Genomic DNA, 12,741 nt, shown 5'->3' with positions numbered 1-12,741 from the left:
TGTTTGGGAGTGGTCTGTGCCTAACCCGAGGTCCAGAGGGGCGCACCCACAACGCTCAGGCTCCTGTCAGTCTCCAGTGGCTGTCAGTCATCCGGGGCGTTACTAATTTGGCTCACCTGCCCTTCATAAAACCCCATTTTCTAGAAAGTGCTCATGCAGAGTCCTGCTCAGGGCAGAAAGCCAACAGAGAGCTTACATATCTTCTTAAAAAGGAACATAAGGGCCAAAGTCAGTATCTATGGACTCATGATCATAGCTCCTGGTTTTGGAGTTCCCTGGTAGGATGTGTTTGGATAATATCTATGCTCACCTATGCCTGAACCTCACCAAACAATTATTTTCTTTTAAGATGTTGCTAAACTAATAGCTCCGAGTGAACGGAATACATTTCTGCTCAGGATCTCTTCTGTTACCACTTGGAGGAACATCACCACAGCTTTGTCTGTCATTCTCATCTTTGGGCTCCAATCTACAGCCTCCTCTTCATTCTAATCTTCAAAATGTATTTGATAATTTTCAGGCTCAGGGACCCTCAGGGAATAACAGAGTACCTTGCACATATTCAATGTTCCTAGCTAAAACCATTTCCTATGCTGGTTCCCTTTGCCTTATGGGAATTTCCAGAAAACAAACAAACAAACAAACAAACAAACAAACAAACATCCCTTTTATGTCATAACAGCTTTTGATCCCTGTTCTCTTCCCTCATGGGTGTTCCTGCCCTCAGGTCCCTTTTTCTTGCAACTAGAATTTCCCAACCATTCCTTAGATGGATGTGGCCATGGTTGCCTCTCTATTCCTCTAATAATATATATTTCACTCTGCAATTTTGGTTCCTGCTTTCTTTAATGGCTACCCTGGTTTAGTTCTCCCAGAATTCAACAGATTCAGATTCAGGGGCTCATTCAATGAAGATATTGGTCCATCCCTCCTGGACCAGATCTCAAGGCATCATGCTCTGAGTGGATTAAACAAGATGAAATTTCTGTGAGACTTTCCAGACAACAAAATAAGCAGCTATTTATACCAACAAACTTCCATACTTTATCTAACTGCCTTGCTTACCAATAGAGACAGCAATGTCACTGGGTCCATAGATAGAGAGAAGTTACTGAAGAGACTTCCACTTTGCCCTCTTATAAAAATGTAAGGGTCCATATTGATTGAGGGAGGAAATGAAATCAGGTAGGCAGGGGGTTAGGCATGAAAAAAGAAACTGCAACTGTTTCTTGGAAGCTGTGGCTATTGATTGTCAAGATGTCCCTGGTGATTCAGCATCCTTGAAGCTACAGTTAGGTTCTTCCCACTATGCCAGAAACAAAGACTTCAGGGAATTTCCCAAGTGCCCCATACTCTAGTGGAGGTCAATGTCTTCAAAAGACCCCAGCTTCATTATAATACAATTCACATTGCAACTTCGTCCTCCTGCCTCCCCAGGACTTTTCAAGGGACTCACGGGAAGAAATACCTTAAAAGGATGAACAGTTTGCACTATAATTTGGGAAAGGAAAAGGTCATTTCATTCTTGTGAATATCCACTTATAAATATTTATATTAAAAAAAACTCCTAGAAGAATAGCAAATACACAGTCTCTTGCGGCTACCCCATTTCAGGTCAGCCCTCTCTAAGCACTTTGGCAAAGAGCATCACTTTGCTTTGCCCAACAAAGCAAAGTGTTAATGCTTCTCAGCTGAGTTCTTTCCTTTGAGAAGAAAAGAAACGAGGAACTCTCTAGTGTGTTCATGGAATCACCAGTCCAAAGGCCACCTCTGGATACTGTGTTTGAGGCTGAGCCATAAACACATGACAGTTTATGAGGGACGTTTCCTATTCAAGCAGCAACAGCTTCCAAAGCTCCCTTTCCCTCTTCTGTTCTACCCACCCCTTGCTCTCCTTTGAAGACATGGCTTTCCATCCAGCCCTGCTAAGCTATGACAATTTTGCCTCACGTTCCCTGTGAGAAGGAAGGGATCAGACTCTCAGCCCTTGCCCTTCAGTGCCATGCTGGCACCCGCTTTCCCTCCAGCCCTTAAGTTCTAACCCTGAAGTTCACTGTCATACGGAAAGACACCCTTCCATCCTTGTCGGGAGCGTCACTGACTCACAGCTTCCCAACACACTCCTCCAGTCACAATTCTCCTCCAGATTCAAGTGGGTCCCATGAGCACTGCGCCTTCTCAGTACCTCGCTCTCCTCTCGTCCAGTGGTCATGTCTCAAACCGAGCTGCCAATCCCATGTTCACACTTATGATTTCTGCTGGGAATTCAGTGGAGCTGGTGATAGCCCCGGAGGTCCCAGCCTGCTAGAAGAAATTACTCATCTCTAGATAATAACAGCCCCTGAACTAGCCCATCCAGACCCTCAGTTCCAGGCAGTTCGCTTTCTGTCCACGAGCTTCTAGCTCTCCACCTTACTCTCTTTAGCACCAATTCTCCAAACATCCTTCAGTCCCAGCTTCTGTTAAACTATCCACAGCTCATGGTTCTTCGCCTCCTTCTGCCCACACTGCCCTCAGCACCCCCCAAGTCCCTACCCGTCAGCATCTCAACTCATATCCTCAGACTGTCACCTGACTCCAGCTCTCCAACCACTCTGTCCCAGCACCCTAGAAGCTAGATGTAGAGGGGTAAAACACAGGGCTCCTCTGGCTAGTTCATAATGAAGCTCCTTGAAAGAAAATTCTGTATTTGCTGTCTTCATTTCACCTCTATTTCTTGGACTCCTTCACCAAAAGTTAGAGAGCACCACCATGTCACTAAAGCCAGTGGTGCATTTTCTGTGCCTCTGACACACAGTCCACCTTAGTGTATTTGTTTCCACTCGGCCTTCAATGGTCTCCATTAGCTTCTCTGTTCATTTTTGCCTTGTTGATTGGATTCAGGAATTAAATCTTCACTGTAACTCTGTGAGAAAACACTAGCCTTCCTTCTATTTAGAGTTGACTTACCCAGGTCAGAGAGACATGGCAACACGCCGGCTTATAAACGGTTAACCAGAGTCTGCTTGTCTTTCTCTGTCCACCTCTTCCCCCTTCCAGTCACTCACCACTTCATCCATCTGCTCCTCCAATCATGCTCTCTGTGACTCTCAACCTCCCCAATGCCTCTCCCACTATGCGCATCAGACTCTGCATCTGCTCACGCACCCACACATGCAGACATTTGTCCTCTTCTCATAAAGACTCGGCGGCCATGTCTCCTACAGGGGGAGAAACTGGGGAGACAACAGGAGGCAGACACTCTGGTATGCAACTTGGGTCTCCATATTTACTCAGATTTGGCCTGAGTGGCTCAGCAGAGAGGAGGGACAGGGGAGGGACACCCAGGGCATCCTTCAATCATGGTGACTTCTGGGAGGGCGCAGGTGTGGGCATCTTCATTGCCAGTCATGACTGATCAGCTGGAGCTGCAAAAGACACACACTTAGCACTTCCTCCTGTGGGCTAAGCAGCCACCCACCTCCTTCCCTGCTCCCCCAAAGTCTGGCTCCCTCTCTCCATCCTCACCATGAGGAGAAGTCCTGTGCTGTCCACTTCTCCACTGCAATCTTCTGGCCCTGAGAGTCTCGCACATCATTGATCTGTTCCCCGTCAAAGTTTCCACAGGCCCCGCACAGCTTGGCTGCATGGTTTTCACTGACCATCACGTCCAGGTGCCCATCTTTCCCAAGCCACACCTGGACCCCGGCATCCTGTCTGACAAGCATGGATCCATCGGGCAGCCTCCTCACAGACACAGATGTCAACACCTTAGCTGGGAGGTCCACTCGGAGACCGTTCACCTGGTGCGGGGGAGGGGAAGTGAAGAAGTGAGACTTGGGTGACAGAAGAGCTGAGGCCACCAAGGCCACAGTCCTCACGCACAAAAGCGGTTCAAGCAAAGGGGCGGGTGCCGGAAGAGATGGGCCCTGGAGAGGAGGGCTACACGGGAGGGACGGGCGGTGGGAAGACAGCTGGAGATGTGTGTCCACGCACAGCTCACTGCTCTGCTTATGCACGCTGCAATGCAGCTCCCAAATTAATTTACTAATATTTCCAGAATCTCTTTGTTTGGGATGTAAATTGCCAGGGGGTGGAGGATGGGTCAAGGGACCCTTATAATATTCCGAAGTCAGGGGGAAGTGCTCCTTGGATCTGCAGGTAAGTAAGCAATCGAGCAAATCGCTGCTCACTCTTAAGGTTCTAGTTTTCAGAGCGTGATAATGATTTAGCACATCCTGTTTGGCCCCTCTTTCCCCTTGCATTGTTTCTCCATATCCTCTCATTGTTATAGTTCTCAGTAATCAGAACAACTGTGTTCTGAGCTGTTGGAGGGGATCATGGAGCCTGGAAATAGACTTGGAGATCCCAACACTTTATGTGATGCCAGCTTGGCCGAGCATAGCATCCCACTCCCGAGACTGGCAGTAGGCAGGCAGCCCAAACTCCCTCAGTGATGCGCAGTTCTGGGACTTCTGTTGGGTCAGTGTCTGTTGAGGGCGTCATGGTGGGGTAGGTGGTTCTTCCCTTCATGAAAAGAAAATTGTCTGAGAGTGAGGTTGAGGGCTGGGCGGTGATGGCGCACGCCTTTGATCCCAGCACTCGGGAGGCGAGCGGAGGCAGGCAGATCTCTGTGAGTTCAAGGCCAGCCTGGTCTACAGAGCAAGTCCAGGGCTACACAGAGAAACCCTGTTTGGAAAAACAAAAACAAACAAGAGTGAAGTTGAAAGCCAGGCACAAGGACTCTCCTCTTTAATTCCAGCATTCATGAGGTAGAGACAGGTGGATTGTCTAAGTTCCAGACCAGTCTGATCTGACAGTGAGCTTCAGGACAGCCAATGTTATACAGATACATATGCAGATCCTGTTTCAAAACAAGACAAACAAAAACTGCATTGACTTCAGGGACAAGATTGAAACCTAAGGTGGAAACTCCCGACAGTATATCTGCGGTGTCTGAGTCCAGACACTTGGAGGACTCGTCTCTGGGTTTCTCAGATATGGAACCGGTCATTCACTTTACCCTAAGACCATTTGTATTTGGTTTCCTGGCACTGCTAACCAGTGGAGTCTTGATTAAAAGCAACAGCAAAGCTATCCTGTTACTTGAATGTAAAAACTCAGGCCAAGGAGAGGGACCCAGGCTGACATAGAGAGATGGGTACAAATCCAGAAAAAGTGCAGAGACCTGGATGAAGGAAACAGACTGCAGGACCACTGGGTAGCCAGGCTGTAGGACACCATGACAGGGAGAAGGAAAGCCCAGGGAAGTCGACCCTGCCCTCTGTGCCCGGGCTTACCCACACGCTGTTGCTTGAGGTCACAGTTATCATCCCATCCTGGAAGAAGATGTGGACCTCGCCCACAACCTTGTCATTGCCATGGCAAGGCTTGACATTAGCAACCACACGGTACCAGGGCACATCCATGTGGAGTCCCGGGCAGCGGGAAGAAAGCTCGTAGACCCCAGGGGAGCTGATGGCATTATGAGCTCCATCGAAGGTAGTGAGGTTGGCGCCCACAGAGAGGGAGCAGAGACCTTTGGCTGGCCAACAATCCCGGACTCCTGCTTGGATCTCACAGACGCGGCCAGATGTGCAGCCGGCTGCATAGCATGTCAGGCCGGTACTCGGGGAGCAGTAACAGCGCTCACTGCAGTCTGAGCTCATCAGTGAGGAGTTCACCTGTTCACAGAACGGGACAAATGCTGTACATCTGCACGGAGGGAGTGCACAGGAGTTCCCAGGAAGAAATGGCGTGCACCCCCTCTCCCCAGGAGTCTCAGTGGCCCCAGACTGTGATTTGTAAATAAAATACAGCAGAAGCCAGGCTGTGCGGGTTCATGTCTTGACTCAAGAGCCTCGACAAGTCCTCCTCACCACCTCTGCTTTAGCTTGTGCCCAGTTGTTTTTGACCCCAGCTCAGGCCACTTGCCTTGGCTTGAATAAGACTTGTTCTCCTGAACCATGCAGGACTTCGGTCCTTAAGGTTTTTTTTTTTAATATATATTTTATTTATTTATTATGTATACAATGTTCTATCTGCTTATATACTTGCACGCTAGAAGAAGACACTGGATCTTATTATAGATGGTTGTGAGCCACCATGTGGTTGCTGGGAATTGAACTCAGGACCTCTGGAAGAGCAGCCAGTGCTCTTAACCTCTGAGCCATCTCTCCAGCCCAGGTCCTTAAGGTTTTATGTGAATGTCTTGAAGAGGATGGAGACCTTGTCCATTGAGGAAGTGCTGGGAGCCAAAGCTATTTACTGAAGCCAAAGCCAAATAGTGAGCAAAGGTCACTTAGTGGAGACCTAAGCTATTTAATGAAAGAGTTATCTAGGACCCTAAGTCATGGGTGATAGATTTGTGAGGACATCCGTCTGTTAGTTTTAGAGCATCCATGAGATAGCTTAAGAAAACATCCTTACAGTATCTTGCAGGTGCAATATTCAACCCGTGAAAGCACTCTACCTATCTCCTGCAGCAGTAAATTAACCTTCCCCCTTTCCTGCCTTCTCCCTATATAAGTTGGGTAAAAATTTCTAATAAAAGAGGCTTTGATCAAACTACAGACTTGGCCTCCTTCTTCGCGTCTCTCTCTGTCCCACCATTCTTTTCACCCCCCTCAAGGACCCCATTGAACTCCTGCGGGTCGGGACAAGGAAGTTTAGCGTAGGGGCTCTGGATACGTGGGAAAGCAGGAATATCATAGACGCTCCCGCAAAACTAGTACTCGCCTACGCCACGAGTCATTACGGCAGCACGGAAATCTCGGACACAACGGTTCTTAGTGGGGCACAAAACCACCTGGCACCAAAGGAAAACAGGGATAGCATATGGCACAAGCACACCAGGCCGCAAGGAGGCTGGGTGAGCTCTGACTCGGTAGGAAATAACTATTTTCAAATGTCATTACAACATGGTTATTTTAGAAAACATGATTAGGGCTGGGTGTTGTGACACACACCTTTCATCCCAGCACCAGGGAGGCAGAGGCAGGGGTATCTCTCTGAGTTCAAGGCCACCTTGGTCTATATAGCAAGCTTCAGGACAATCAATACTACATAGTAAGACCCTATCTCAAAAACAAACAAATATATATATATATATATATTTGTTTGTTTTGTATTTTTATGCCAGAAATTGGACAGATGCAGGTTCAGAAGCCAGGGAGACAAAGCCATAAAGACAATACACATGACCAAGCTTTGTAAGGAAAGACTCAATCCTCCTTGGCAATGCTGAAAAGGGAAAGAACTAAGGATGAAATGGTGAGAGGGACCTTCTTACAGCCTTGACCTTAAGTAAGAAGTAGAACCCGGGTGGCCTTTGGAAGCTGACCACAGCGATAAAGTCTCTAGGATGGTGTATCCATGATGGGGTTCTTAGGGCTTTTTAAGGAGAGAGACTGTATGTTCACAGAGACATGGGGATATGACGTAGCCAACGGAGCCTCCCCAGAGCCTGCACCGCGTTCTTTGGACTTCCAGGGTCCAAAGCTGAGAGTTAAACAAATCTCCTTTACCCACCAAGCAGTCCTCCTTAGGTACTGCTTTACAGCAACAATAGGCTCTCGGCCTAAAGCAGCGCCCCTGGGCTGTCCCGTTGGGTGACAAATAAGCTCAGAGGACTGGAGGACTCCCACTCCAAACGGCAGCCACAGGATCAGAAACACAGAAGCCCTCATTGTTTAAATCGAGCACGATTTGTAGAGATTTACTAACGCATTAATCATATGACGACACTTGTTACTAGAACACACGTAAAACTTACGGGAGGGCTCATGGTGGGCCTGACAATGCCTTTCCCTGAACTGGGCGTCTCTTTCGCTCATGTTCTCTTGCTTTCCCAGACCTCAGACCTTTAATCCCCTTGCCCTGATCTCAGTCCTCAGGCCTAGTTATTGCTGTTCCCTCCCTGCAGATTTCATCAGATTTTATGAACAGAGAAGAGCGTCTTCCTCCTCAGGGGCTCTGGTTCAAAGAGTGTAACCATTACAGATGAAGTCAGCTGACAACAGCATTGAATAACTGGGAATTTTCTGCTCTGGTCATTGTCATCTGTCACATAATCGAGTTCCTATTCTCATGGAACCCAGAGTTAATGACTTCAGGATAAAGGAGCCACCATGTTCACAAGAAAGCCTCAAACAGAAGGTGGTGAAGTGAGCGTGGCCTCTTTGGATAAGCCTCAGGAAAAGGTACCCCTCCGTGTTTGCAACTGTTCTAAAGTTAGATTATTTAAAAGAACATAAAACTTTGAAACCTTTGCAAGAAAAAAACAAAACAGAAAAAAAAAAAAACCCAAACAAACCAAAAAACATCTGCAGTTATCACAACTGAGTCACCCCTTGGTCCAGAAGCCCCCTCGGATACTGGATTGGGGGATGCTAAATCCATTCTCTACAGCAGTATAGTTTGGCATGTAGCCCACCAGAACACAGACGCTATAGAACACTCAGTGTGGCACTATGGTGATAAGAAATCAGTTCTGCGCATGCTCAGGGTCTCGTCACTACCCCAGCATTTTGCATCCAGGGGGCGTTCGTTGACACGAGCGCCAGAGAGCTGAGGGTCCCCCTCGCATTGGGAGTGCTCCCACATTTGCATCTCTCTGTGGCCTGTCCTCCGGATGCCGGCTTTACAAACCCCAACGAGCTTCACAGTGCAGAGGCCAGGGATGAGCTGGGAAGGCGCAGGAAGAGTTGGGGGCAGGAGGGAAGGCGTGGAAATGAAATGCAGGCACAAGAATAGGGTCAGAACTGGGAGGCAGATGTGAAAGTCCAGAGGAGGCAGCAGACCTAACCTAGGGGATTCTGAATGGCTTCCAGAAGCAAGTGAGACCTGAAGGAAGGGCCAGAAATTCGGTTCCACTTGTAAACTGCACAAGTTAGCACTGCTTCCTAATGACTATAACCCTAACCCTAACCCCTAACCATAGCTTTGGGATGGCTTTTCTATTGCACAGCCTTCATTTATAATGGTCTCAGATTGCTGCAATCACAAGAGAAGTTAAGATTATCAAACAAACTTACATGCACAAAGCACCAACAAGAATCTTAACTACTAAACCCCAAGGCACACTGCTGAGTGACTGGTAGCTGAGCCATCCACCGCACTATCATAAACTCTATCCTTTTTGCCGAGTGTGATGCGGGGCAGGATGAGGCCTCCACTCGCTGGGTACCACTGCCCTGAGCACCAGGTGCCTATGGAGCCAGGATGCTGCCTCAGGCATTCTGCCGGTGAAGCTCGGAGCGGGAGGGTAGTGGAGGACCGGAGACGTGTGTCTGCACTGTGACTGAGGCTGTGTTGATGGAGACTGTCCTGGTCCTGAAGGTGGGATGTCCCCTGAGCACTCACAAGAGAACTACACGGGGAGAGGTCATGCCGCACAGAGAGGCCATGGCAGAGACTGGAGGGTGTGGCCAAGCCAAGAACTGGCCTAGGCCACCACGTGGTGGCTCGCCTGAGTCCTGGCCTCCAGAACCCTGGGGAGCTGAGAGTCTGGGGTGACCCGGCAGAGCAGCCACAGCTGGGAGCAGGGGGGCCCTGGGTCCCAGTCCTTGAACAGAAGCCCCTCCAGCTCCTCCACCCACGCTGCTGCTGCAGCCGCCACTCACCGGCATGTACTGGCCATTGTGGGTGCAGCCGCAGTCGCGGGCGGGAATGCACACGCCCTGGGAGAGCAGGAAGTGGTCGTCACACTCACAGCCTTCAAAGCAGCGAGTGGTGCAGCCAGTGAGGCCAGAAAGAGCCGCACAGGAGCCCTGGCAGGAGCGTGTGCACACAGAGTAGTGGCTGTGGGCAGGGCATGGCAGAGCTGCGGGGAGAGGAGGCAAGGTGGGTCAGAGCTGCTGCCGGGCGCTGCCTGTCCGAGTCTACTGAATCTCAAGCCTGGGGCGAGTGATTGCTGTAACTGGATGTAGTGCTCCCCCACCCCCGCCCCCGCCCCCCCAGAAAGCAACCCTGGCTGGTCTCCAGCTGCTGTATTGGACGACTGAGAGGCCTCTGACCTATTCAACGCGTTCATGTTTGCAGAGTACTGGGGGACTGCAAAGCCTTTGGTGGGAAAACCTGGTTGTCGTATGTAGTTCAAAAGGGTTCTCTCCTGCCCCAGGTTTTTCTTGCCTCTTTCTGATTCTTGGCCACTGTGAAACAAGCAGCTCTGTTCATTATGTTCTAGCTACCATGATCTGCCCCAGCACAGGCCTCACTAACAGGCAAGTCATCCCCATACCTGTCAGTCACAAACCAGAACAAAGCCGCCCTGTTTTTCAGAGGTCCAGGTATTTCTTAGGGCCATGAGGAAATTGTTAAGGAGACCTGAGGCCATTGCTGTGATGGTTCCTGGCTATGTGGCCTTCTGGGAGGTGTTTGGAGAAGTGGGCTAGCAAAACCTGGAACACTGTGAGTGGGCTTCCTGCCAGTTCTGGAGGGGGTTTGGAATGGAAGGCAGACAGCGTTCAGATGGAACAATGGAGAGGTGTGGGTGAAAACCAAAAGTCTTTTGGAAACTGGAGTATCAGCCATTGGTGTTACACCCTGCCAAGGAATTTGTCTATATTTCGTCTATGTCCAGAGAAGTTTATAGTTAATTGAACAGAGGACATATCTTGGCAGCACAGCATTCTGCTCAGAGCATGATGTTCCTGCTGGTTTCAGTCAGCTTTATAGTCAGTATCAAGAGCAGAATCAGAGCATAAATATTTGACAAACTTACAGGCTGGTCAGAAAAAGTCCATGTGTTTAGGGCTGAGAAAGGCATGGCTCCTAAAGGGGTCAGAGGAACTAGAAGAAAGCCAGGTCTGCTGCATGGATAGCAGGCACCATGATTTGAGGATTTCGTGGAATCCAGACCCGACTCTCCTAATCTGAAGGGGGAAAGGTTTTTGTCCCTTGAGGAAATAGAGCAACTGGGATGCTCTGCTCACACGGGACTGTTCCCACAGTTACTTTCACCATGCCCACTTGCCTAGGCACTCCACGACCACTGCAGACACGGCCAAGGGAGACAACTGCCTCAGCTGGTGACAGTGACGTCATCGAGTGGAGGTGAGTTTGTGAACGTATCGTGCAAGAGTTATGGGGCCAGTGGCTTCCACCAGATTTCAATACTATCCCCAAGGGGCTGGGCGGTGTGCAGCAGGGATAGGATCACTATTCAGAGCCTCTGAGAGGACGTGCCACAAGCTGGGAGAATGAAGTTGAGGATACCAGGGAGCTAGAGAGAGCGGGATGTGGAACAGGTGGAGGAAAGCAGCAGGCAAGAAGAGGGAGGGAGGGAGGGAGAAGGAGAGAGGGAGAGAGAGGGAGAGGAAGCAGGGAAAGAGGTGGGGGGAGGGAGAGAGCACAAAGCCTGCAGCTGGCAAGGCCTATAGACTAGGGACCCCCAAAGCTCCGTGGAGTTCATACCGTGCCAGTATTCCCCCTGCTGGATTCCTGTCTGACTTTGGTCCCTTCTCTCCCTTGTATGTGCCCAACCTTCCTTTCTGGTGTAAGAATGTGTAGCCTATTATACCATGCATGTTGGAAACATGTAATTGCATTTTTATGTTTGCAGAAGCTCACAGCCAAGGCTCTGCACCGAGTCTCGGAAAAGACTCTGGATATGGAAATTTAAGCAATCTGGGAACTATGAAGGCTTTGGGGACTCTGGGAGATGGACTGGACACAGTTTCCATGATGCAGATATGAGTCTCTTGGGATCAAGGGTGGAATGTAATGGTTTGGAGATGAACAGCTTTCCCCAAAGACGTATGCGTTTGGACTAGGTCTCCCTGGCAATTGACTCATCAACTGGTACTTGAGTCATGAATGCTCTGGCTTTATTCATGGCTAACCCACTGGTGGATATCACTGAGAGAATATGGATATTTTTAGAGACTGGGCTTGGTTGAGGAAAACAGGTCTGCTAGAATGTGCCTTTGAAGAATGCCTATTGCCTGCTGCCCACTTCCGTCTCTGCCTGCCTCTGTTGTTGCTATTTCTGTCTGCTTCCTAGTTTCAGTGAAGCATCACAGTCCTATCACAATCCTGCCCTACCTCAGGCCCAAGGCATTCAGTTATCTCGAACAGTCCATCCGACACCCTGGGCTGGCACAAATCCTCAAAAACTGTTTCTTTCAAGCATTTGCCACAGTATGAAACACCACACAATGTTGCAGAGTTCACAAGCACTAAGGCACCTGTGCTACAGACCCCACACCAACCTGGATAAACAGTGGCAGCTAAAGTGACCATGGTTCGTTGAGAAACTAGATAGAGGTTCGAAAGGGCTGGGGAGTCACAGGCAGAGGGTTTAGGCATGAACAGGTGAAAAACAGGCAAATCCGTGGGCTCTAGCTAAGTAATTCCAGGGTGGTGTGTATATCATCAAATGGGCACTGGGATAGAGAAGAAGAATCAGATTTGGGATGAAATGTTATATTCAGATGGATCACCAAAAAAATTACCCGAGGGCCAGAGATACACAGGCCTAGTTGTTGTATTATGGCATTAATATTTAGTCCTCAAGAGGAAGTTCAGAGTTGGAGACAGTGTGTACTGTTGTCACTGGGACAGCCGACATGTTATGGCATGGACGATGGCCATGTGTCAAGGTCTTGCTCTCAGAAGACTGAACAGAAATGGCTGTGTCATGAAACAAACATAAGTGGTCACAGCCTTATCGTGTAGAGTGTAGAGTCTGAGGGCACCTGTTCCCACCCTGTGGTTTGGAAGGGGGTGTGTGGCCTGCATTGGGGGTCTCTCGCCTGTGGC

The 12,741-nt window shown here is 49.3% G+C and overlaps 1 protein-coding gene across 1 annotated transcript in view; it reads right to left on the bottom strand.

The window, feature by feature from the left end:
• Positions 1 to 3,248: 3,248 nt before the first annotated feature.
• The window catches only part of LOC129667189 (IgGFc-binding protein-like), a 31,180-nt gene continuing 21,687 nt past the window's right edge, over positions 3,249 to 12,741 (bottom strand). The window contains exons 12-15 of the mRNA XM_055594684.1: positions 9,603 to 9,802; positions 5,280 to 5,663; positions 3,508 to 3,782; positions 3,249 to 3,407 (exon numbers count right to left, since the gene is read on the bottom strand). Of these exons, the coding sequence (XP_055450659.1) occupies positions 3,398 to 3,407; positions 3,508 to 3,782; positions 5,280 to 5,663; positions 9,603 to 9,802 (869 nt within the window). The 3' untranslated portion in view covers positions 3,249 to 3,397. The remainder of the gene's footprint in view (positions 3,408 to 3,507; positions 3,783 to 5,279; positions 5,664 to 9,602; positions 9,803 to 12,741) is intronic.

Source organism: Psammomys obesus, unplaced genomic scaffold, assembly GCF_907164565.1.
Source record: "Psammomys obesus unplaced genomic scaffold, mPsaObe1.curated_primary_1811, whole genome shotgun sequence".
NCBI lineage: Eukaryota > Metazoa > Chordata > Mammalia > Rodentia > Muridae > Psammomys > Psammomys obesus.
This window is presented reverse-complemented; position numbering and strand designations above follow the sequence as displayed.